At 44.5% G+C, this 26865-nt stretch overlaps 1 protein-coding gene across 3 annotated transcripts in view; it reads left to right on the forward strand.

Moving 5' to 3' along the window:
* The window catches only part of rbfox3a (RNA binding fox-1 homolog 3a), a 166176-nt gene that overhangs the window by 104202 nt on the left and 35109 nt on the right, over nucleotides 1-26865 (forward strand). For all 3 annotated transcript variants that reach the window (XM_078225539.1, XM_078225540.1, XM_078225541.1), the window contains exons 6-7: nucleotides 1785-1838; nucleotides 25430-25562. In XM_078225539.1, the coding sequence (XP_078081665.1) occupies nucleotides 1785-1838; nucleotides 25430-25562 (187 nt within the window). The remainder of the gene's footprint in view (nucleotides 1-1784; nucleotides 1839-25429; nucleotides 25563-26865) is intronic.

Consider the following 26865-nt stretch of genomic DNA (forward strand, 5'->3'; position numbering starts at 1 on the left):
CGTGGGGGGGCCTGACAGGAAAATCCCACTCTTGGAATCAGAATTATAGTTAGGTGGTTGGATGTAATGTAATAGGGCAGTTAAACTGTTTCAGATTGTAGTTGAAACAGAAACATTTTCATTGATTTAAGCTTTGCAACAAACATTACTCACTTATTTTATTTTTCATTATGAAACTAGAAGTTTCCTTTTTCCATTAAAATCCAAATCCAATCAAGTGTGGACATTATATTGTTCACCATTGTGCCTACTTGGTGAGTTAAAATCCCTCTGTAAATTAACATCTTGATTAAAATAACACACTCAGGAATTTAACACCAATGTAGCTAGTGCAGGAAAAAATTGTGCACAGAGGAGCATTAACATATATGTTAAGAATTGTAACCGTATGCATTTTATTTCACCAGTGAGTCCATGTTAGGAAAAGTTTTCCTTACAAATGCAATTAACTATTTGATTATACATTGGTAAGATTTGAAAATGATATTTTTTATTGGTTAAATTTAGTTTCCAAAGAGAATTTTGTCTGTCCTCAGAGTTTTAAGTTTAAAGTTTTAAAGTTTATTCATTAGTGTCAAAAGTAGGCTTACATTAATATTGCAATGAAGTTACTGTGAAAATCCTTTAGTTGCCACACTCCTGTGCCTGTTCGGGTACACTGAGGGAGAACTTAGCATGGCCAATGCACCTAACCATCACATCTTTTGGACTGTGGGGGGAAACCGGAGCATCCGGAGAAACCCACGTAGACGGGGGGAGAACATGCAAATTCCACACAGGCAGTGATCCAAACCGGGAATCGAACCCGGGTCCCTGGTGCTGTGAGACAGCAGTGCTAACCACTGTGCAACCTACAATCTTGAAATATCAGCCTGGGTTTTCCAGTCAAATATTTTCAATGTATCAACATTAAGCTCAATTGCAAAGTCGGGGCTATCAAGTCATGGCTCAGGCAACGCGGTGGCATAGTGGTTAGCACTGCTGCCTCACAGTGCCAGGGACCCGGTTCAATTCCAGCCTTGGGTGACTGTCTGTGTGGAGTTCGCACATGCTCCCCGTGTCTGTGTGGGTTTCCTCCCACACTCCAAAGATGCATGGGTTAGGTTGATTGGCCATGCTAAATTACCCTTTAGTGTCAGGGGGATTAGCAGCGCAAATACATGGGATTACAGGGATAGGGTCTGGGTGGGATTGTGGTTGGTGAAGACTCGATGGGCCAAATGGCCTCCTTCTGCACTGTAGGGATTCTATGAATTAAGTATTTGGGACATTAAAATTATAATTTTTTTTATTAACTGAAGGTTGTTTGTCACATTCTTACTGCTGTTACAATGGGGGATGGAGGGATTTATGATTCTGCTGTTGAGTCAGATTGACAACATGTCAATAGACAGGAACTGGAGAGCACAACCAAGAGGTCATATATTGAGCACTGAAATATGCTTGTGTTATTTACCCTCTCTTAAAGAGATATGTTTATCCACGTGTTGTGCAAATGTTGTCTTATGTCAAGTAATTTTGCCGTATTTGTTTGCCTTCTTGTATATTGTCAATGGGCTCTCCAGCTAAACTAACCTTCCTTGCTACATGGATGATTCTGCATGAATAATATATTTGAATAAATAAATACAAGCGCGAATTTAAAACTCTTGCTGTAATTACCGGTCCATTGTGTACGGAAGTGACTCTTTTAGCTACGAGAGTGCAAAGCTGTGGAGTTAGCTCTGATGAATGAAGTTTGCTGTTGCAAAGCTGTTTCACATCAGACCTGTCTCTCCTTTCAGGGTGGAAATTAAATCCAGTCGTCGGAGCTGTCTATGGCCCAGAGTTTTATGCAGGTAAATAATTTTACAAGTCAGAAAATAAGTGAAAGCAATAAAGAAATCTGCAGGAGAGCAGTGCGAGAAGGGGAAACAGAATGATTGAAATGAAAGCAGGTGACAGAAAGAGCTCATTTTTCATTTTTATTTCCTTTTCCTGATGCTGTACCAAATCATCTTTAATGGATACTGCCTTCATTTCAAAGCAAGGCAGACTGTCGAGCTCACTTGATTAATTTACCACAAATCTTTTCTCTCCCCTAACCATAGTACTGCAGTTTGCCAAGTCTAAACGCTACCATATGTTTTGTATTCCCCGGAGAGGCAGTAAATAGCCGTCTTTGCCTGGCCACATTCCTTGGATATATTCACAAATAATTATCGAAGGATTTAATATACTTTCAAAAGGAATAAACTGGATAGGCAGTAATTAATCACTGTTTATCAACCGGCCCTCTATACTGGAGTTCAGTGCTATCAGTCACTGCAAATCCAGTACCGATGAAAGGCAAGTCTCTCTCCATTCATCCCCGGGCTCAGTTTCATTGTAGTCAAATCTGCTTCACCGCAATGACAAATGGAACCATAACCCGTTTAAAGAGACTCAATCCCTTTTCTGCTGCCCTGAATAGTCCAATTTTCTGCCCAATATTTTACATAAATATCTTCTTGTTTTGCTTACCGAAGCCCTCTCACAGTTAGAAATTGATTTAAAAACTCTGGAGTGCAGCTTTTAAACCTGTGCTGCAAACCCAGTTTCCAATGAGGTCCTTTGTCGATTTCCAGACAGTGCCATGAATTCCAAATGAAACAGCAAGAGATCACCGCTTCCTGGGGGGGGGTGGGCTTTGAAACTTGGGCTATCAGGAAGCAGCAATGTTTAAATTATATTTAACCCTTATCCAGCTGTATAAGTATGAGACCTGCTGAGTGGAAAAGAGTCGGGTACAGTGGACTCTTTTCGAATCACTTTACTCCATCCTTGCAATAATTCCTTACAGGAGGTAAGAAAATGATCTTAAAATCAAGTAAACTGACTCAATAAGAGATTATCCCTCCCTTTTTTTAAACAGTTGTCAGTACAGTACACCGCTGTATGTGACACTACATTCTGCACCCTCTTCTTTCCTGTTTCCCCACGTACTCTATGAACAATATGCTTTGTCTGTATAGCACACAAGAAACAATACTTTTCACTGTACACCAATACAAGTGACAATAATAAATCAAATCAAACCAAAGTAGGTGAAAAGGGTGATGGTTGTAAATTTAAAGCCACGTTTGCCTTGTACTTGCTTATTTGTTTTTAATGTGATGTGTCAGTGGGAGGAAACCTCTCTGCCAAAGTGTGCTGCCCAAAGTGCCATCTATTGTGAGAAACGTCCACTTTTCACAGCAAATGTCAACTTGATGAACTCTTAATTTGCATACTCCTGTTACTGACCTTTGATTACTATCATATTTCGGTTAGCCAAAACTAGGGTGATGGAAGAAAAACAGTGGTGCACAATATCTCCTGAAAATGGATTTCCACTTTTAATTCTCCAGTCTCGTGAGTCACCAGGGTGGGATTTTACAGCCTTGCTCGTCCCGAAACCATAAAATCAAATCCCGCTCGATGTCAACGGACCTTCCCATTGTCTGCTCCCCTGCCCGTTCCGATTCCCGTGGCGGGCGAGGTGGTAAGATTCCAGCCACTGTGTGTACCACTTTGAGACACTTTGATGTGAAGCGCATTTATATAAAGATGAGCGCCGAAAAGCCCCGACTTCATCCGCGGCTGGGATTCCCCACTGCCGCTGCAGTGAATGGAATTCTGGCCGAGCGCCAAATTCTCCATTCTCACTGACAACAGAGCGGGTACGGATGAGATCGGAGAACCCCGCCTGAGTTCTTGTCAAAAATTATTCGGAACAGGTGGGTTTCCATAACTGCCACCCAGGCCATCGCCTGAATCTGTAAGGTCAGTCACTCGGGGAAAGAGTTGTTCTAGTTGTTAAGAGTGTTAATGGCAGGAATGCATTCCCTAAGGTTTTCCTCTCACCAATACTTTTCCAGAATCATAAAATCCTTTACGGACGCACTTACAATTTTACAAGAAATGTCCACCCGAGGAAATTGTCAAAGCATTTTTTAATGTACATTCAGGAATCAGCAAACTCCAGTATCCACCAATCCCACTTCTGCCAACCAATATTTCAAGAAATTAATATTCTAAAACTTATACAAAGAGCTTTTTTTTCTCACCAATATTCTCCCTTCAGCTCCTCTGAAGGTAGTGGTTCCTTACTGGGATTTTATTCCATATTGTAATAAATGTTGCAGTTGTTATTTGCCTAACTAGTGAATAGGGACAAGCAAGAATTATTACAGATACCCTCTTTTACTTCACCCAAGCCGTTACATATGGGATGAGTTTTGACTGATCCTGCCTTAGTCTTAACTGGCACCAAGTCCCATTCCCTTTTCACCCCATTGCTTAATGACCTACATTTGTTATTGGTCCGACAGCATGTCGATTTTAAAATTCTTATACCTTGTTTCAAAATCCCCAATTTCCTTCCTGCACCACCCTACCTCTGTAATCACCTCCAAGCCCATAACCCTTTCAGATTCAGAATCATCTAATTCTGGCCCCTTGAGCATCTCCAATTTTAATTGCTGCACCATTAATGGCTGTGTCTTCTATTGATCAATCCCGAAGTGCAAGTCCCTCCTTATATCTCTCCATCTCTCCACCTCACTTTCCTTCTTCATGACACTCCTTAAAACTTACTTCTGTGACCAAGCATTTGGTCACCCAACTTAATATCTCCTTCCGTGACTCAGTGTCTTATTTTGGATTATAATGCTCTGGTGAAGTGCTTTGGGATGTTTCATTACATTAAAGGTACTATATAAATGCAATGTAAGTGTAAATGTAAGTAGATGCCCACATTTAAACACTTCTTGCAGGGGAGTGGTCACGGAGTCATCAGTGGAAATGGGGCAGTTTCCCCCCTTTGTCAATCTTTTCACCTGCCTTCTGTTTTGAAGGCATTAGTTCCTTGCTGGGATAATTGCGCAGCTGCAATTTGCCGTCTGGTACCTTACACAATTGGAGAGTATTAATTTTTGAGTCTTGTCAGTAAGCGTTCATCCACAATATAGTCCAACAAATTAACAGAGGTCCCAAATCAAAAGATCTAGTGAACTTACCCTTCTTGACTCAGTCCAAAGATGTGAGGGTTAGGTTGATTGGCTATGCTAAAATTGCCCCTTAGTGTCCTGAGATGCGTAGGTTAGAGGGATTAGCGGGTAAATGTGTAGGGATATGAGGGTAGGGCCTGGGTGGGATTGTGGTTGGTGCAGACTCGATGGGCCAAATGGCCTCTTTCTGCACTGTGGGGTTTCTGTGATAGGGGTAGTGAGGCCAATTGCACCACTACCATCCTCAGCAACATAGCCTCTAATTATTTTTCGAGTGCACTAGCAATTTGTTAAAATGCACAGCCTCTTTATAAACTAGGAATCATGCGGCGAGTAACTCACCTCCTGACCCTTCAAAGCTTGTCTACAATCTACAAGGCACAAGTCAGGAGTGTGATAGAATACTCTTCACTTGCCTGGGTGACTGCAGCTCCGACAACACTCAAAAAATTGATACCATCCAAAAAAAAGCAACCCATTCCCAAACGTTCATTCCCTCCAACACTGACACAAGTCAGCAGAAGTGTGTACCATCTACAGGATTCACTGCAGGAACCTATCAAGGCTTCTCAGACAGTGCTTTCCAAACCCATGAACACTACCATCTAGAAGGACAAGGGCAGCAGATACGTTAGAACACCACCACTTGGAAGTTCCCCACCAAGCCACACCATCCTGATTTGGAAATATATCACCATTCCTTCACTGTTGTTGGATTAAAATTCCTGAACGCCGTCCTTAACAGCATTGTGGGTGTTCTTGCACACGGGCAGCAGTGGTTCAAGAAGGCAGCGCACCACCATCTTCTCAAAGGTAACTAGGGATGGACAATAAATGCTGGTCTAGCCAGCAATCCTCACATCCCACGAATGAAGTAAAAAAAAAGCATTTCTGCGTGGCTCCTTAAATGGGCACACGTATGTGCAGCCTGCCCAGGCACTCTTGGTATGTTGCATAGTGATGCAACTTATAGAGAGTATTGATCCAAGCTGAAAGCAACTTAATGCAGCACAGTCCAATGTTTGAGTCTTTATTGATAAGCATTGCTCAGCTATGTAATGACTGATCTTGCTAAACCATTGGGTGATTTGCATTATTGAAAGATTAACAAAATATTTGGAGCAATGATTTATGTGTGGTATATTTGCAGTCAATTAGCCCAGCTAATACACAATACATTAAAAGTGCATTGCAGAGCATATCTTCCTGTTCTACTGATGTCAGCCATCTTACAATGAACAATACCAGATCAAATGTGCGACTGATTCGGAGAGAAGATGATTAATCCACTATTTAATCTTCTGTTGATTAGCATTTTAATTGAATAATCAGTACAGCTGTGATAGCTCATTCACTTGTTATTGGTTGCTGTGATATAATTGTGATTGAGAGCATTCCCTTCCATATAATTTCTACACTGAAAATAGATAATCCAAACTATGAATGAAAATGTCTGCAATAATATGTCCCCAACAATAGGATAGAGCATAGAGTTGAAATGTCTTGCCAATGTAGTACAGCGACTAATGGTGTTGTTTGGCATCTGTCCAGATAATTCAGCTACACTGACTAACATTACCTTGACTGCACAGACTAGGATATACAAGCTGCAAGCACTAGTTTCTCTGGGTTTCTCCAAAACAGGAAGAACCGCTGCAAATTTGCATGCACATATGTATGACATACCGTCTTGTGCACACAGTATTGCTCTGAAAATGGAAGTCAGAATGCCCCAGCACAGTATCCTGGCAGTATGTTTATTTACCAACTCGACATGTGCCAGAAGGAAGTATAATCCATGATTGAGGTGAACAACATGATATTCCATGGTCAAGAAGTGTATTGGATTCTGAGTTGGCAGTTCCTTACGTGCGGCTGGAATTGAGACAACCTTGTTTCCCCTCTAGATCACTGCCACAGGAGACCATGCAATCAGGACCACTCCGATTTTGACTCTGCACTGAAATTTTAATGGCGCATTTACACTCAAATGATTGGTGTAAATGTCCTCATACAACAAGCATTAACCATTGATAGGAAAAGCAATGATAGTCACTGAGCACTAAGGCTAGCGACGTGGGCATGTCGCTTCCCCAGCTTTTACATTTTCAGAGATCTCCAAATTCATGAATGCACAATGTCAACAATGATTGTTTTTATTCCCAGAGAAAAGCTGGATGACTCATTACAGACTTAATGATGCCAAGTTTCTTCTGTTTCTACAAGGTTTCACGAGGAATCGGTCTTCCCTCCACATTCACAAAGCAAATAACCAGCTAGGTGTTTCCACTCCGCAGGCTGGAGTAGGATCCAGTGTGGAGGTGGTAGCCAGCATGCTGATTGAGAAGTTGGTATTCTGGTGTCCATGTGGGCATATGTGATGATCGGCCATCTTGCTCAGGGGACTGAGAGGAAAGTTGCTGGCCTGAACATGAAAGGGCAGTTTGGAAGTACCAAAGGCATTCTTCCCATTGGTGTGGGGCAAGCAGAAACCAAAGAGGAGCCTGTAGTGGAACTCCGTGCCATGACATGCCATCATGTAGATGCCACGAACTCTGGCAATGCCAGTACTGGAGGGGAGACACAGTGCGATTCCCATGTCCACAAGATCAAAACCTGAAGATTTTCAAGGCCAGTGCTGGTGGCAATCTTGCCTTTTATCCCATTCCAGGACTTAAGCACATAAATCCAGACAGTTCATTGCAATGCTGAGGGAGTGCTGCACTGCCGCAGGTGCAGTCTTCCATTTGGCTTGTAAAGCTTCCCTCTCAGGTGGAAGCAAAAAACCCCAAGGCACTACTTGGAAAGAATTCTCTTGCTGCTCTGGCCAATATATATCCCTGAAGCAATATCACAGAAACATGGGATTATCTGGTTGTTTATTTAATTGCTGATCACTGCAGCTTGCTTTTTGTAAATTTCCTGCTGTGTTTCCCTATATTACAACAGTGACCATCCTTCAAAACAACTGTGAATCATTGGCTGTGAGGCACTTTGGGACATCCTGAAAGCGATGCAAGGTCCCATTTAGAAATTAGAACATTGAATATTGCAGCACAGGAACAGGTCCTTCGGCCCACGATGTTGTGCCGAACAAGACACCAAATTAAACTCATCCCTTCTGCCTGCCCTTGGCCATAATTGCTCTGTTCCTTGCATATTCATGTGCTTATCTAAAAGCCCCTTAAACACCCCTATCGTATCTGCCTGTACCACCACCTCTGGCAGCATGTAACAGACACCTATCACTCAACGTGTAAAGAACTTGCTCTTAACATCTCGTTTGAACTTTCCCCTTCTCACTTAAACATAGAAACATAGAAGTTAGGAGCAGGAGGAGTCGTAAAGAGTGCCTTTGGTACATTGGCCTTTATAAATCGGAGTATCGAGTATAAAAGTTGGAGTGTTATGGTAAGGTTATATAAGGCATTGGTGAGGCCGAATTTGGAGTATTGTGTACAGTTTTGGTCACCTAGTTACAGGAAGGATGTAAATAAGATTGAAAGAGTGCAGAGAAGGTTCACAAGGATGTTGCCGGGACTTGAGAAGCTGAGTTACAGAGAGAGATTGAATAGGTTGGGACTTTATTCCCTGGAGCGTAGAAGATTGAGGGGAGATTTGATAGAGGTGTATAAGATTTTGATGGGTATAGATAGAGTGAATGCAAGCAGGCTTTTTCCGCTGAGGCTAGGGGAGAAAAAAACCAGAGGGTATGGGTTAAGGGTGAAAGGAGAAAAGTTTAAAGGGAATATTAGGGGGGGCTTCTTCACGCAGAGAGTGGTGGGAGTGTGGAATGAGCTGCCGGATAAAGTGGTAAATGCGGGGTCACTTTTAACATTTAAGAAAAACTTGGACGGGTTCATGGAGGAGAGGGGTGTGGAGGGATATGGTCCAAGTGCAGGTCAGTGGGACTAGGCATAAAATGGTTCGGCACAGACAAGAAGGGCCAAAAGGCCTGTTTCTGAGCTGTAATTTTCTATGGTTCTATGGTTCTAGGAGGCCATTCGGCCCTTCAAGCCTGCTCCGCCATTCATCACGATCATGGCTGATCATCCAACTCAACAGCCTAATCCTGCTTTTTCTCCATAACCTTTGATCCCGTTCACTCCAAGAGTTACATCTTGCCACCTCTTGAATATAGAAACAATGCATGTCCCCTAGTGTTAGACATTTCAGCTCTGGGAAAAGGATTCTGACTGTCAACTCTATCTAGGCCTCTCATAATTTTATAGACTTCTATCAGGTCTCCCCTCAGCCTCCACCGCTCCAGAGAAAAAAACCCTCATTTGTCCAGACTCTCCTTATAGCTCAGACCCTCTAATCCAGGTAGTATCCTGGTGAACCTCTTCTGCACCCTCTCCACAGCCTCCACATCCTTCCTGTCATGTGGCGACCAGAATTGAATGCAAGATTTTAACACAAAGTCATATGAGGGAAGTGGCTGAAAGCAGAGGAGAAAATAGCTGGGAGGAGGTCGTACAAGGCAGTGCTGTCTGGGGAATCCTGGGAGCATTACTTAGAGTAGTTAATGCATTAGGTCTAGCCGATGCCTGCCTGTAAGAAGAATTTGGAATGGAAAATCAAAGAACCCAGGGATGAGAATTTGAAGTGCTCATCTTAGCAGCTGACTAAAGGAGTTATGCAAATTCTGTGAATCAAGGAAGGCTGGAAACAAAATCTGCTCGTACAAGTGAGTTAGTTCCCGCAGGATGTGTATGTGGAATTATTCGCGTGTGAAATACTTCACTCTTTGTTTAAATTGCTTTCAATCGACATGATTGTATTGCAGAAATAGTTCTGAGTTCATGTCGCCGGCTAGAAGTTCCCGGAAACCAATGCGTTAAAATGGAAATTAAAGTCAAGTGACGAGCGGAATTTTCAGGCCATTCCCACCAGCAGGATCTTCCGTCGATGGCAGGTCCAGCCAACGGCGATCCCTCACCATGGGTTGTCTGGTGGTGGAGGGTACGAACATCGTGAAACACCAGTGACAGCGGCGGGGCTGTAAGATCCTGTGGCCAGCCAATGGTGGACTGCCTTCACCACCACAAAACATGCCGCGAAGAGGGGAAGAAGAAAATCCCACCCACCCAATGCGGCTGACGCTTAAATGCAGGGCAATTAGGGATGGGCAATAAATGCTGGCCCAGCCACCGATTCCCACATCCCATGAATGAATTTAAAAAATGATATTAAAAAATTGCATGCCCTGCTTAAATGGCCTCCCGTTGTACTAAAATACTGAGCAACACGTAATCCAGTGGAATTTGCAATCAGCTGAAAATAGAATAATTTCCTTTTGCATTTTAGATGGTTGTTTTCATATAGAGACCCTGACAGAATATTTTACTCGGTTTCAGAACATACAGTCGACTGGTCTCAGTTGCGTTGCTGAACTTTTCACCTTTGGAAATATGGCTTCAGGAATGTACATTATAGGTTAACTTTTAAAAGGAAGGACTTAATGGTTCAAGTACATAAATCTTTAAACATGGGAAGACATGTTTATGAAGCTGTTAAAAAAAAGGCAAATGAGGATTCAAAGTTTTACAAATAGAGGCACAAAATACAGAAATATAGAAGTAATGGCTAACCGGAAGTATAGGGCATTGGTGAGGAGCTGGAGAATTGTGTGCAGTTTTGGTGTCCTTAACTGAGGAAGGATGTCCTTGCGATAGAGGGAGTGCAGCGAAGGTTTACCAGGCTGATCCCCAGGATGGCAGGTCTGTCATATGAGGAGAGACTATGTCGGTTAGGGTAGACTAAACAGGGTAGATTCAGAAAGAATGTTCCCAATGGTGGGGGAGTCCAGAACTAGGGGTCATAGTTTGAGGATAAGGGGTAAACCATTTAGAACTGAGGTGAGGAGAAATTTCTTCACCCAGAGGGTAGTGAGTGTGTGGAATTCACAACCACACAATGTAGTTGAGGCCAAAATGTTGTGTGATTTCAAGAAGAATTTAGATATGGTTCTTGGGGCTAAAGGGATCAAGGGAAATGGGGGAAGGGGGATCAGGATATTGAATTCAATGCTCAGCCATGATCAAAATGAATGGCGGAACAGGCTCGAAGGGCCGAATGGCCTACTGCTGCTTCTAGTTTCTATGTTTCTATACAAAACATTAACTAGAAAAATTGATTATTACCGTTTTGGAGGCAGTTTGTGGGTTTGCCAGATTGATCTCGGGTGTGGAGAGATTTTCTTACGAGGAAATTTTCTTATGGGGCAGCATGGTGGCACAGTGGTTAGCACTTCTGCCTCACAGCACCTTAGACCCGGATTCAATTCCAGCCTTGGGTCACTGTCTGTGGGGAATTTGCACATTCTCCCCGTGTCTGCGTGGGTTTCCTGCGGGTGCTACAGTTTCCTCCCACAGTCCAAGGATGTACGGGTTAGGTGGATTGGCCATGCTAAATTGCCCCTTGGTATCCAGAGTTGGGTGGATTAGCCATGGTAAACGCATGGGGTTTTCGCATAGGACAGAGGGATGGACCTGGGTGGGATGCACTTTCAGAGAGCTGGTGCAGACTCGATGGGCTGAATGGCCTCCTTCTGCACTGCAGGGATTCTATGAGAGGTTGAACAGGTTGAGCCAGTATTCATTGGAGGCAACCTTATTGAGACATATAGGATTCTCTGAGGGCTGACAGGGAGATACTGAGAGGATGTTTCCTCTTGTGGGAGAGTCTAGGACCAAAGGGCATAATCTCGGAGTAAAGGGTTGCCCATTTAAAACAATCTTGATCTGGAGCTGACAGGAGCTCTCCTGGAAGGCAAGTTTAAAAAATGAATAATTTTTGCTGAAGTTTGGGTGCAACACTTCCACCAAAGCCAGCGCGAGTATTATTGGTACCCGGACGTTGATTAGAATATGAAGGGGCCTAATGTTCGTATATAGCAGCTTCCAGGAAGCCGAAAAATAACCAAGGCACAGGCATTGCTGGAATTCTTCCGCCCCGTCTGCCACGGAATCGGAGCAGGCAAGGGCGGTTAGCGGAAATGTCCGTTGACCTCGGGCAGGATTTCCCGGTCTCGATCGAGCAAGGCCGTAAACTCCCTTCCCATCACCCTCCAACATTCACCATCTTTGCCCTAATTTCTGTATTTGTTTCTATCCACTGGGTCCAGTCTTGTGTGCCCTGCCTGAAGAAGGATTTCAAAGGAAAAGGTACAGAAGAGGGTTACCAGCGATAAGAACCTAGAGAAATCAGTGTCTTTGTTCACTAGCACAGAGGAAGCTAATGGAATATCAAAGCTATTAAGCATTTTTATCAGGCAAATTGGGAAAAATAAACTATTTCCACCAGTCATTGGGTCAGTAGAATTGCATAAATGTCATTTAATTGTCATTAAAGAAGCAAAGGCTGAAGTTAGTACAGTGGGTAAGCCCCAACGAGATTTTGTGTTGGGAATCTCTCTTCCTAATTAGATCCATTGAGGAAGCAGCTCTTCATCGATCCCACTCTCTGAAATTCCTTCCTTAAATCTCTCAAGCACAATATCCTCCTTAAGTTTCTTCCTTAAAATCCACCTAACTGATCAAACTTTGGTTGCACTTCCAGTGTGCCCACTTGGCATCCATTGATTCTCATAAAGCCTTTTCCTTCACTGTGCAGAATGCAAGTGATTGTTGTTTAGGATTGCAGTTCACCATAAAGTGGGAAGATGTGACAGTGACAGAGAAGCCAACCAATACTTCAAAGCGGCACAATGGTATGAAATGATGCTTGCAGCTTGGGTGCCCTGCAACATAAGCTGCGCTGAAGGAGGGCATCTCCATTTTGGGCCAAAAGCCAACTAAATGGAGGGAAGTGGTTGAACAAAAATGTTGATGCAAAGATGTGTGGGTTAGGTTGATTAGCCATGCAAAATTACCCCTTCGTGTCCCGGGATGTGTAGGTTAGAGGGGTAAATGTGTGGGGTTGTGGGGATAGGGCCTGGGGTGGGATTGTTGTCAGTGTAGACTCGATGGGCTGAATGGCCTCCTTCTGCACTGTAAGGTTTCTATGATTGGGCGCAATCTTACCGGCCTTTCACGCCACGCTCCCACTGCAGCAAGGTCGGAGAATTTGACGGCCAGCCAAATCTCCGTTCACTGTGGTGAGATGGGATAATCCCACCGGTGTGAACGGCACTAAGATTGCAGCTAGTGTGTTAATCCAGATTGCTGTAAATAGGAAAAGGTGTGCTGCTGTCAGAAACCAATCAAAAGTATGTATTCTGCTCACATTTTACACATATCTTGTAACGTGCAACCATGTCACTTGGGAGCTGAGTTGTGTCACATATTTTTCATGAGGCTGGCCAGCTGAGTTAGCAGATACTAGTGGGGCAGCACGGTAGCACAGTGGTTAGCACTGCTGCTTCACAGCTCCAGGGACCTGGGTTCGAATCCCGGCTCGGGTCACTGTCTGTGTGGAGTTTGCACATTCTCCCTGTGTCTGCGTGGGTTTACTCCGGGTGCTCCGGTTTCCTCCCATAGTCCAAAGATGTGTGGGCTAGGTTGATTGGCCATTCTAAATTGCCCCTTAGTGTCCCGGGATGCATAGGTTAGAGGGATTAGTGGATAGATATGGGGATAGGGTCTGGGTGGGATTGTGGTTGGTGCAGACTCGATGGGCCGAATGGCCTCTTTCTGCACTGTAGGATTCTATGATTAAATACTGTGGAGACCAGACCAAGGCATTCCTTTGCTGTCAAAAGGTTCCTCAGCGGGACCAGCAGCCATGGATTGCAAAGGATAGCTTTGTTTTCGGAAGATCTCTCTACACCGTGTTCAGAATCCTTCAAGCAGTGCAGGTAGTTTAGAGAACCACTTTTTGAAGACATCATGTCTGCTTCATGGATGTGGTTTGTGATATTTCTGTGGTCAAAGTACAAATCTTTTCCCTTTGCGAGGGGTCCTGGGGGTTCATACGAAAAGTTTGGATATGTACGTGGCCCCTGTTGCCTTGCACTCGAGGGAACCCTGACACCTCTGGAAAGATCTGCACCCTATCCAGCTGCAGGCTCCTTTCTGTAATGAGCGTGTAATAATTCTTAATCATGGGCAGCATAAATGCATCATAGAATCCCTACAGTGCAGAAGGAGGCAATTCAGCCCATTGAGTCTCCACTGACTCTCCAACAGCATCTTACCCATATCCTATCCCCACATATTTACCGGCTAATTCCTCTAACCTATACACCTTGGGACACAAAGGGCAGAATTTTACTGGCATGTCACTGATCCCGCCCGGGGCCAACAGAGAATGCCATTCCCCAAGCCTCGCCCGCCCCCGGAATCAGGGGGTAAGGGTCAATTTAGCGTGGCCAATCTACCTAACCTGCACATCTTTGGACTGTGGGAGGAAACCAGAGCACCTGGAAGAAACCCATGCAGAAAAGGGGAGAATGTACAAACTCCTCATAGACAGTGACCTAAAGCCGGAATTGAACCTGGATCCCGGGCGCTGCGAGACAGCAGTGCTAACCACTGTGCCAGCATGCTGCAATCAGTATCTGCTGGTGTTTCGCTGTTGTATTCACATGATTGGAGTGCTATTCCACTGACTTTTTCCGACATTTGCATACTCATCTGCTGGATTGTGCGTGTAATATTTTTGAAGCGCAGGTTATAATATTTCAGTTAAAAATTAAATAAACAATGCCACACTGCATAATGATTTAACAAATGTTCTGAAAGCATCATTTCCATCTCTGCCACATGGTGACCTGAGACCACTGCTAAACCATGGCACTGCATGAATGGAACTAATCAAACATTTTCATATCCAGTGAGACTGCTAGTTGGAACCTTAGAGTATAAGATTATAAAAAATATAAGTAGGCCCCATTCAGCCCACTGAGTCTGTCCCACCATTCAATAAGATCACGGTTGATTTGATTGTGGCCTCAACTCCATTTTCCAGCTTGTCCCCATTCGCCCTTATCTCCCTGTTGATCAAAAATCTGTCTAACTCAGCCTTGAATACATTCAATGACCCCCAGTCCCCAGTACTCTCTGTGGAAGAAAATTCCAAGCACTTACAACCCTATGAGAGAAGAAATTCTCCTCATCTCTGTCTTAAATGTGCAACCCCTTATTTTTAAACTGAGCCCCCGGTTTTAGATTCCCCCACAAAGGGAAACATCCTCTCAGCATCTAACCTGTCAAACCCCCTCAGAATCTTGTGTTTCAATCTGATCATCTCTCATTCTTCTAAACTTCAATGAGTGTGGGCACAACCTGCTCAAGTTTTCCTCAGAAACAACCCCTTCAGCCCAGGAATCAACCTAGTGAACTTTATCTGAACTGCCTCTAATCCAACTACAACCCTCCTTAAGGAGACCGGAATTGTACGCAATACTCAAGGTGCAGTATCACAATTCCCCATACAGCTGTAGTCAGACTTCTCTATTTTTATACTTCACCACCCTTGCAATAAAGGCCAACATGAATGTCCCTTCCTCATTACTTGCTGTACCTTCTTGTGATTCATGTATAAGGACACCCAGTATCTCCATTTAAATAACATTCTGCTTTACTATTCTTCCTGCCAAAGTTGACGATCTCACATTTTCCCACATTATCCTCCATTTCCAATTTTTTTGCGCAGAGATATAACCTGTCTATATCTCTTTGCAGACTCTATCCACTTCACAACTTGTTTTCTGGGCTGTGTTTCTCTTACTGCCAAATGCGACTAGAATACAGTCAGTTCCTTCACCCAAGTCATTAACATAGATCTTAAAAAGTTGAAGCCCCAGCACCGATCAGTGACATCCCACTCGTTACAGTTCAGCAACCTGAACATTACACATTTGTCCTGAATCTGTTTCCTGTTAGCTAGCCAATTCTCTGCTATTATATCACCCCCAACACCATGAACTCTCAACTTGTGCAGACACGTTATCCACTGCATTTTAGAAATCTAAATAACTAAATCTCCGAGTTACCTTTTATCCACCTTGCCTGTTAAATCCCCAAAAATGCTAATAAATTTGTTAAATATGATTTTCCATTCGCAAAGCCATGTTGACTCTGTTTGATAGTATTATAATTTTCTATATGTCCTATATTACCTATTTAATAATAGATTCCAGCATTTTCCCAGTGACAGATATTAGACTGACATCTGCTTCCTTTCTTGAGTAGAGATGTTACGTTCATGGTTTTCAAATCTGCTGGGATGTTCCAGATTTAGGGAATTTTGAATAATTACAACCAGTGCATCTACCTTCCTTAAAGATCCTAGGAAGCAGACCAGGTACTGGAGGCGTGTCAGCCTTAGTCTCATTAGCTTTCCTAATACTTTTTGTCCAGTGATTGCGATTGTTTAAGTTCCTCCCTCCCCTTGTATCAAGGAGTGGTTTTGAAAATATAGCGGGCGGTCTTATCAGCTCGTCACGCCGGTTGATCGGCATGGCGAGCCGGTAAGATTGCAAGAGAGGTGGAAAACCAGGCTCATGCCCAGTTTCTCGCCTCTCGCGATGATACCAACACTGAATTGCTGGCGTAATCAGCCTCACGCCCTTCGTTTTCTCATTTTAATGTTAGTAGTGAGCCTGGGACATAATTGCCCAGGCTCTTTTGCCCTGGGTGGTTGGGGGCAGGGGTAGGCAGTGCCCCTTGGGCACTTGCCGCTGGGCACCAGGCAGAGCCAAGGGACAGTGCCTACGAGTAGGGACGGGGCAGCCCATGGGGAGCTGTGCACTCTGCAATCGGGGATCACCAGGGTAGCAATCGACCAGGGCTGAGAACCAGCGATCAGCCAAGAGGGGTGATGAGGGCTGCAATTGGCCGGGGAGGAAATCGGTGAGGACGGTCTGTGATCAGGCGTGTGGGAGAGGCAACGTCTGGGGGACTGGGAGGGGCGAGATCTGGCGCATGTGCAATAACGCCCTCTGGCAGTCAGCAGCCAGTTTCCCAACATGAATAGACTCTGTCCACTCCCCCGACTGGCGAGAATCACACTTTTCCAAGTGTGATCATTTTCATTTTTCTCTCGCCGAAAAAAGAAGTCTGAAACTTTCTCGTTTACGCACTCGTTTGGCACTTAGAATTTTTTTAGTAAGATCCCCCCCATAGTAAAGTCTGTAAAAGATAGTTAGAACTTTATTTTACTTAATCTCACCACGGTTTCGGAACTCAGCCCATGGTAAAAGCTGGGTGTGTTGACATGGAGTGTATAAGGGCAAAGGGTGCTGAATGGGTCATGGGTTGGTACTGTTGGCATGGGGGCCATATGAGTGGGATTTATGGGTTGGCATGAGTTGGCACTAAAAGGGCCTTTGATAGGGTAGACAGGCATAGGTTGGCATGGAGGGTGTGAGAGGCAGTGGGGGGGGCATGAAGTGGCTTGAGTTGGGGTCTGGGGACTGTATGGATGGTAGAGTTTGAGGGTTGAAGACTGACTTTGTTTTATTCTATTTATCATAACTAGGACAAAGTCTCAGAACACAGAGGTGAGCCTTTTTACCAGCCCACATCAGCACCCAGCCCCTGTGGTTGCTTCTGCTGTTCTCAAGGTGGGCAGCCAGTTAGCAACCCCCAATGAATGAAAATACAAAGATTTGGGACACTCAGGTGATTGGGGCAAAAACCGAAGACAAGCAGTGCGAGATTCCTTGCTGGCAGGACCTTCTCACTTCAGTTGGGTTGGAGAACAATGGGATGAGACTCCCTGCACTACAACATTTTGCAGTGTGGGAAACCTACTCTCTCCTAACATTAAAAAATTACTCACAATTTAAAAATATTTCTAGGAAAACCCAAGCCCTCTGCATGGTGGAAGCAAACCCACGTGTTCCATGAATCTTGCACAAAAAGGAATTGGTTGCCAGGGCTACAAAGAGCCTGATTGCCAGAGGTTTACAATGGCAGGTGTGACACTCTCATACCTCATGTCAGCTGGCCAGGTTTTATGACTTGATCATTAGATTCAGAGGGTGCATACTTTGGACCCCATCTACTGCTAGTACGTGAAATCTAAACTTATCTCAATGCTGATTTCCAGTCTATAACTTTTCCCTCCATTTTTAAGACTGTTTTGGTCTTGGCTTTTCACTTTACCTTGAGCACTAATATTAAGATCACTGACCTAAGATTGATCCAGAAGAGAAATGAGGCTAAAAGATTCTACACAAAATAGAACAAAAATATTTATTGATTTCAATGTAGCTAAAGAGTATTCATTTCATTGTCACGTTTAGTCAAGAAAACACAGAGGCCGGAATCTTACCCGCCTGCCACGGGAATCGGAGTGAGCAAGGGGCGGACCATGGAAGGATCGGTTGACCTTGGGCGGGATTTTATGGTTTGGGGCAAACGAGGCAGTAAAATCCCACCCAGAATGCCAAGCAACGGAAAGATAGGGCCAGATGCTATGGGCGGCACGATGGCACAGTGGTTAGCACAGTTGCCTCATTGCGCCGGGGCCCGGGTTCAATACCGGCCTCAGATGACTGTTTATGTGGAGTTTGCACGTTCTCCCAGTGTCTGCGTGGGTTTCCTCCGGGTGCTCCGGTTTCCTCCCACACTCCAAAGCTGTGCGGGGTAGGTGGATTGGCCGTGCTAAATTGCCCCTTAGTATCATGGGGATTAGGAGGGTAAATATATTAGGGTTTCAGGGATAGGACCTGGGTGGGATTGTTGTTGGTGCAGGCTCAATGGGCCAAATAGCCTCCTTCTGCACTGTAGATTCAATGAGTCTATGATTCTAAGATTCTCCAACCTCACTCGCAGCCGGAATTCCCGCATCCCACTGCAGTGAATGGTGATTTGGCTGAGTGCCAGATTTTCCGTTCTCGCTGGCAGCAGTGGCGGGGCATGAATGGCTGGAGAATTACGTTCATAAAGTGTTTCCAGACCACTGTTGGGAGGGTGTTGGTTAAAGAACACCGTCTCTTAACCTACTGAAGACCACAAAGACTTCTTTAACAGCAAGTCCTTATTAACTACTTGTAGTTGTATGCATATGTACAGCGAAGGGTACAGACAAGAATCTGTCTCTATGTCCAGAGGTCTTTACACATCTCTGCTCAACACCACACTGGCCCAAGGTCTGGGTCATGTTGCTTCTGACATCACTGTGTGGATGGTACTGTACTCATTCGCACATTAACCCTGTATGTGCCAGATCCTTTTTCTACACCTCCCCAAGTCTTTATCCAATGTATATAAAGTTACATTAGTTTACTTTGTGCCTTACATTATCAGCCTCAAACATTTACACTGTTGTTATCATTACTATAATACGATCAGTGCCTCATCTCCCCCCCCTACAAGTCCTTGAAACTACAGGTTCATGTCTGGAAGCCTTATAACCATTCCAGGGCCAGAATTCTCTGGTCTCACATGCCCCACCATCGCTGCCAGACAGAATGGAGAATTTGGCCCTCAGCTAAATCCCCATTCACAGCAGCTGGGACTGGGGAATCCCAGCTTCAGTAAGGTCAGAGAATTCCAGCCCATATCTTGTTTGCCATTCTGTTGGAAGAATGGTGGGCTCTGTTGCTTCTGGTTCTTGCTATTGTCTTGGATGTTGGACTGGCATCCAGGTATGCTTTGATTCTTTTCTTCCATTGCTTCATGTTGGTCGGTTCAGCGGTTGCGTTGTTCAGTGGTTGCAGCTACTCTGAATCAGTTCTTGCGGACTGGATGAACATTGTACTTGACCCCTCGGTACTTCGTCCTCATCTTCTTTCTCTGTGTAGGCCATCTCGGTGCCCTCTGGGGCTGAGGAAGAACATTCCTGTGGTTAGAAAAAAGTTTAGTGGCATGCCCACCAGCTCCTTCTTCTACAACCATTCGTGCAGTCAGTGGCATTTTTGGTGCCCAAATATGGGCTTAGAGGCCATCAGTTGGTTACTTTGGTGAGATGTCAGTGTGGACCTTGATTAATATCATTATAATGCTTCAGCAATGATTTCCTCTGCTCACCATTCCAAATAAAATGGTATAGCAATCCAAAAGAATGGACTTCTTATTTTACTGGAGGTAGGTCTCAAAGGGGATGTCCTCACTATGGTTCTGAAATATATTCCATTCTAAAATCACAGATTGGAATTTTCTAGATTTGATAACAGAGAAGAGAAAACAAATTGTCATAAAAGCTGTTTTAAAATAAAGTTTGCAATGTAAACAAGGTTATTATAGGCTTGAGGCCATTCCCTTTAAAAATAATTTATGGAACACTTTGTATAAAAGCTCAGATCGAGAAAATCATGATGAGATGTGGAGGTACTTTTCAACTTACTGTTGGAGCATAAAGCCAGTGTTATGGGACCAGCGCCCATTAATAGATACTAGACGATTTTCCTTTTCATTGATACCAATGCCAGTTACTTGAAACCACCCCCTCCTCACCCCCTTCCCAATTATTTCAACCACATAGAGCCTGATTTTCCGTCCGCTCGCCCCAAAACCAGAAAATCCCGCCCGAGCTAAATGGACCTTTGCATGGTCCTGTCCCGCCCGCTACTATACCGGGTGGGACAGGAAAATTCCCCCCCTCCCCTCCCCCGATAGTGTCCATCAAATATTCCTGGATTAGATGTGACAGAATAAAGGTCCCGTATGCTCCACAGCGACAATTTACCTCAGCCTGCACTTTCTTCAGAGGAAGAACGCACACAATCATACTGTGGCCTCATAAGTGATGTTGTCAGATAAAGCTTTGGCCTCCATATCCAATAAGAGCTTGACTGAGACCACCCAAACTCATGTCACTTTGGACACTTTCAAGCAGCAGACAGAGACGTTCAGTGTGTCAGTCTGGGCTGAATTTGAACCCAGGTCGCAGAGGTGAAAGGTCAGTGTGGCACCGCACACATTGCCCTATTTTTCATTGGACAATTTTTTTTCCCACTGAAGTGACGCGGACTATCATGCATTGGAAATAACCGTGATAATTGTAGAACAAGTTCCATTTTAAATGACAGAACAAGTAGCAGGATGTTGCTTTGGTGACCTCCACTGTGCTGAGGTCTTCCATGCATATGAAAGAAGATCAACCTCATCTTCTATTCATTAATCACCGCTGAGTTCAGAATTAAACATGTTCGCGAATACAGCCCACAATGTTGAACCATTTGTATTTTCGTTCCCCCGAGTGAATTATAACTTATCAGTGAAGGCACACTCACTCCTGTCAGATGTGTCTCATTTTCCGTTATGTTCTGCAAAGATAAACTGGAGTGCGCTGTGACTGGGGCTGAGCTGAATGCTTTCATTAACATGCAAAGTCGAGATTTTGTTTCCTTCAGTACACTAGTCAGTTATTATTGGTGCTTAATGACTGTCATGCCTGGAGCAGAGAATCCAAGTAGAAGCACCTGGGCCATTTCGAGTGCTGGAAATCCGGACGGAAGTTCTCGTTATGCTTTTATTTCTTACTCGTTCATTACTTCTGTTTAATTTTATGAGTCTGCAGATTTGAAAAGGGCTCTCCCTAGCACTGTTGGCTCATCAAAGAAACTGGATAATCAGTCAATTTTACACCAGACACATGTTGCTATGATGGGACGTATATTCCGATTTCACTTTCATTAAAAACCACTCGAAAGCCTAGATCACTTGACTCTGAAACATTTCTCATTCCCTAGATTATTTACCTAGAAGTTGAGTTTGTAAGTTCTTTGAATGGTTATGTTGGTTCCCAAATGCTTTCCCTGCTGGATCATTACCAGCCCCAATGGCAAATGGGTGGTAAAACTAGGAGGAAGCGGGAGGCATAATGAACCTGTCTGAATTTTTGTTCTCTGCTACTTCTTGTTTTCTGCCTGAAGGGAGTGAAATTGATGTTTTGTTTTGAAACTTCCTGTTTATGGCCTTACTAACGAGCGTTCTGAAATAGTAGCTTGACTGCTGCATTAGAGTTAATTCCACTGTGAAACAGATAAACGTGGTAATAAAGCATTTTCATTCAGCAAGTTTACATTTACAGGTTCAGTACTGGTGGAGGTAGCAAAAGGTAGTTAAGGAGTGGCAACTGCACCAGAGATTAATCACTCTAACCATCAATGAGGGTCGCTGTACTTACCGGCACTTGTAGTTACTGAGCATCACAGGGTGTGGGGCATTTTAAATGATTGAGTGGCAAAGTGCTTAAAACTTTAATATTGAGCACAAATTATACTTCATTCTGCCTCACCATGTAGCATCAATGCAAACGACACATGCAGATGGTATACATAGTTTTTACCACTTGAATAGTAGTTACTCACCCCCAGTCTCAACTCCACCGACCTTCCTGACTGCCACTTTTGATCGGGTGCAGAGCTATGGAGCTTTGTTGCATTGAGCTCACCCAAATTTCCTCTATCGCTGCGACCACTTTCTTTCTTTTCCTTAACACACATGTCTGCCTTTCCACTACCAAGCCCTGATTCATATCTTTATGATCTCAAGGCAACCTTCTCTGACATGCACCTTGCTGGCCTTTGATTTGATTTGCTTTCATTTATTATTGTCACATACAAAGAACAAAGAACAATACAGCACAGGAACAGGCCCTTCGGCCCTCCAAGCCCGCGCCGCTCCCCGGTCCAGGATTGAATCCTGAATCCAGGATCCCCGCCCAATTTTCCCGCCTATCTACATCCTAATATCCTATCCACCGAGCTGTCCCTCACAGCTACGATGCTTTGTTCATTACAACCTATTAACTCACCCCCACCCCCCCATTCCAGACCATGTGATCTCCAGGGAGAGGCGAAAACCCAGAGTGAAAAACCCCAGGGCCAATATGGGGAAAAAAATCTGGGAAATTCCTCTCCGACCCCCTGAGGCGATCGAAACGAGTCCAGGAGATCACAATGGCCCTGATCGGGAAATGCTTCCCAACCCTAGTCATTTCCACTTCCACGTACACCATATGAATTCCCTGCCCCCGAGACAGGTTCCCAACTATCCGCAGTCTCGCTCTGTACTGGCACCAGCAAGATGATCATAGAATGAAGCCTTGAAATGAGAAACAAGGAACAATTAGCCCGCGCCGCTCCCTGGTCCAGACTAGACCACTCTTTTGTATCCCTCCATTCCCACTCCGTTCATATAGCTGTCTAGATAAGTCTTAAACGTTCCCAGTGTGTCCGCCTCCACCACCTTGCCCGGCAACACATTCCAGGCCCCCACGACCCTCTGTGTGAAATATGTCCTTCTGATATCTGTGTTAAACCTCCCCCCCTTCACCTTGAACCTATGACCCCTCGTGAACGTCACCACCGACCCGGGGAAAAGCTTCCCACCGTTCACCCTATCTATGCCTTTCATAATTTTATACACCTCTATTAAGTCTCCCCTCATCCTCCGTCTTTCCAAGGAGAACAACCCCAGTTTCCCCAATCTCTCCTCATAACCAAGCCCCTCCATACCAGGCAACATCCTGGTAAACCTCCTCTGTACTCTCTCCAAAGCCTCCACGTCCTTCTGGTAATGTGGCGACAAGAACTGGACGCAGTATTCCAAATGCGGCCGAACCAACGTTCTATACATCTGCAACATCAGACCCCAACTCTTATACTCTATGCCCCGTCCTATAAAGGCAAGCATGCCATATGCCTTCTTCACCACCTTCTCCACCTGTGACGTCACCACATGAATTGGTATACAGTGAAAAGTATTGTTTCTTGCGCGCTATACAGACAAAGCATACCGGACATAGAGAAGGAAAGGAGAGAGTGCAGACTGTAGTGTAACAGTCATAGCTTGGGTGTAGAGAAAGATCAGCTTAATGCGAGGCAGGTCCATTCAAAAGTCTGATGGCAGCAGGGAAGAAGCTGTTCTTGAGTCAGTTGGCACATGTCTTCAGACTTTTGTATCTTTTTCCTGATGGAGGAAGGTGGAGGAGAGTATGTCCAGGGTGCGTGGGATCTTTGATTATGCTGGCGGCTTTTCCGAGGCAGCAGGAAGTGTAGATAATGTCAATGGATGGTAGGCTGCTTTGAGTGATGGACTGGGCTTCGTTCACGACTCTTTGTAGTTTATTGCAGTCTTGGGCAGAGCAGGAGCCATACCAACCTGTGATACGACCAGAAAGAATGCTTTCTATGGTGCATCTGTAAAAGTTGGTGAAAGTCGTAGCTGACATGACAAATTTCCTTAGTCTCCTGAGAAAATAGAGGTGTTGGTGGGTTTTCTTAACTATGGCGTCGGCATGGGGGGACGAGGACAGGTTGTTAGTTATCTGAACACCTAAAAACTTGAAGCTCGCGACCATTATTACTTCGTCCCCATTGATGTAGACAGGGGCATATCCTTCATTATGCTTCCTGAAGTCGATGACTATCTCCATCATTTTGTTGACATTGAGGGAGAGATTATTGTCAGCGCACCAGTTCACCAGATTCTCTATCTCCTTCCTGTACTCCATCTCGTTATTGTTTGAGATCCAACCTACTATGGTAGTATCATCAGCAAACTTGAAAATAGAGATGATGGGGAATTTGGCCATCCAATCATAGGTGTAGAAGGAGCATAGTAAGTGGCACAGCCTTGTGGGGCACTGGTGTTGAGGATAATCATGGAGGAGGTTGTTGCCTATCCTTACTGGTTGCGGCCTGTGGGTTAGGAAGTTCAGGATCCAGTCGCAGAGGGAGGAGCCGAGCCCCAGGTCATGGAGTTTGGAGACAGGTTTCATAGGAATAATGCTGTTGAAGACTGAGCTGTAGTCATCTTCTTGAAGCAGATATGGACCTGAGATTGGTGTAAGGAGGGATTGAAGATGTCTGTGAATACCCCTGCCCGCTGGTCCGTGCAGGATCTGAGTGCTCGTCCGGGTACCCCATTTGGGCCATCACTATTCACAAAATAAAATTCATCCAGAACACCATGGTGCACATTCTTAACACTACACCAAGGCTGACATTTCCCATCACCTTCCTCTTTGACATTGCCACTGGCCCTTCATTCCCCCACTGAATTGTTCTGAGGGCTCTTGTCCTCACATTTGAATCTTGCGCTGCCTCAGCAATTTTCTCCAGGTCTGTGTACATCATCTTGACGTCAGCCTACTCCTTCCTCGCCCACTTCACCCTCACTGGCTGCCCCTCCAACCCGTAGCCCCACACCATCTGCAATGCTCTTCCCCAGCAAATATACCTAGTGACCTCCCTCCTTCTAAATAATACTGAAAGCCTTTGTGAGACCCCTTTCCCCTAAATTAACCCTCCCTCCCCCACCCCTCCCGGCTATTTGGTGCCCATTATTTTTCCACTAATCTGGAAAGCACTTTGCGGGAATCACTCGGCACCTGGAGAGAAGCAACTTTTAAGAAACATTTTGTAGGGAATGTTTTACATCTTGCTGAGCAATATGCTGCATAATGGGATCAATCAAATGAGTGCTCATATGAAACGCTTAATCAATTTAGCTTCTAATTGAGCTGTAATGAATGCAAGGCAATCTAGTAAACCTGATTTTCCTCTCTGCCTCTAGTGACTGGTTTTCCATACCCTGGAGCTGGAGCAGCTGTGGCCTATCGAGGAGCTCATTTACGGGGGCGAGGTCGCGCTGTTTACAACACCTTCCGCGCTGCACCCCCACCACCACCAATCCCCACGTACGGAGCGTAAGTATCACCACAAAGCTGACTGCGTTTGCGACCTGGCAGATCTTTTAATTTAATGGCCCATTATCAAGTGCTCAGTGCAAGAAGCTTTCTATGAATTTAATTTCCTTCAATGTATGTGGATTAATAAATTTACAATGGTAGCTGTTTTGGGCTCACTCTATGATTAGTTTTTCATTCACTCCCAGCTGCTTGGCACAGCATTAGGATACAGTATTGTTTAAAGTTTATTTATTAGTGTCACAAGTAGGCTTATATTAACACTGCAGTGAAGTTACTTTGAAAATCCCCTCGTCACCACACTCTGGCACCTGTTTGGGTACACTGAGGGAGAATCTAGCATGGCCAATGCACCTAACCAGCACGTCTTTCAGACTGTGGGAGGAAACCGGAGCACCTGGAGGAAACTCGCACAGACACAGGGAGAACGTGCAGGCTCCGCACAGGCAGTGACCCAAGCTGGGAATCGAACCCAGGTCCCTGGTGCTGTGAGACAGCAGTGCTAACCACTGTGCCACCGTGCCGCTCAATTGCCAGCCGTGATGTGTGACATGCATTTGTGCTTTGATGATATAGAGAAGGTGCTATCTTCCTTTATGCTGTTTCACCAATGAGTAATTTACAATAGATTACAGACAAATTCTGTGCGTAGCAAGTATTTGACTTTCGAAAGAACATCCACTTGTGCTTTATTCTGCTCATATCTATGTGAGCACTTCGACTTTGAAACTGTAAAGCGTAATGGGAAATTTGACACATCTACGGGGAAAGGTTTCCATGGCACACTGAGTCTGGTGAAATTGTAAACCCATTGATCAAAAATTGGGCTTACAATTTTGCTGCACAGAATACAAAAGCTGCCTTCTCGCCACTCTGGTCATTAACCTAGGGCTTGGACCTGTAGTTAAATTCCCCATAATTCAGTGGCAATCACCGTTCACTTCCCCTTTCGAGGACAGTCTTCCTAATTCAAAACAAAACAGTGGAAGCAATAAATGTGACTACAAATTAAACAAAAAAAACTGTTGGTAAAATGCTTCAAATGATGCTGTAACAAAGTGGAAGTGAGCCAGTACAACCTGGCTAATGTGAGATACAGAGGGCAAATTTACTTTTGAAAGATTACTTGCTTTATGAGCTGAGATGCATAATTGGATCGCATTTTAATTAAAGTCTTAACAGGAAAATTATTTGTCCTAATTTATATTTGAAGTTCCTACTTTTCACCACAAATGTGGCTAATTATTCTCTTCCACCACCTCCTCTCCCTTCCACCCCCGCTCTTGCATCTGCCTTAAATGGT

The sequence above is a fragment of the Mustelus asterias genome, chromosome 12 (assembly GCF_964213995.1).
Source record: "Mustelus asterias chromosome 12, sMusAst1.hap1.1, whole genome shotgun sequence".
NCBI lineage: Eukaryota > Metazoa > Chordata > Chondrichthyes > Carcharhiniformes > Triakidae > Mustelus > Mustelus asterias.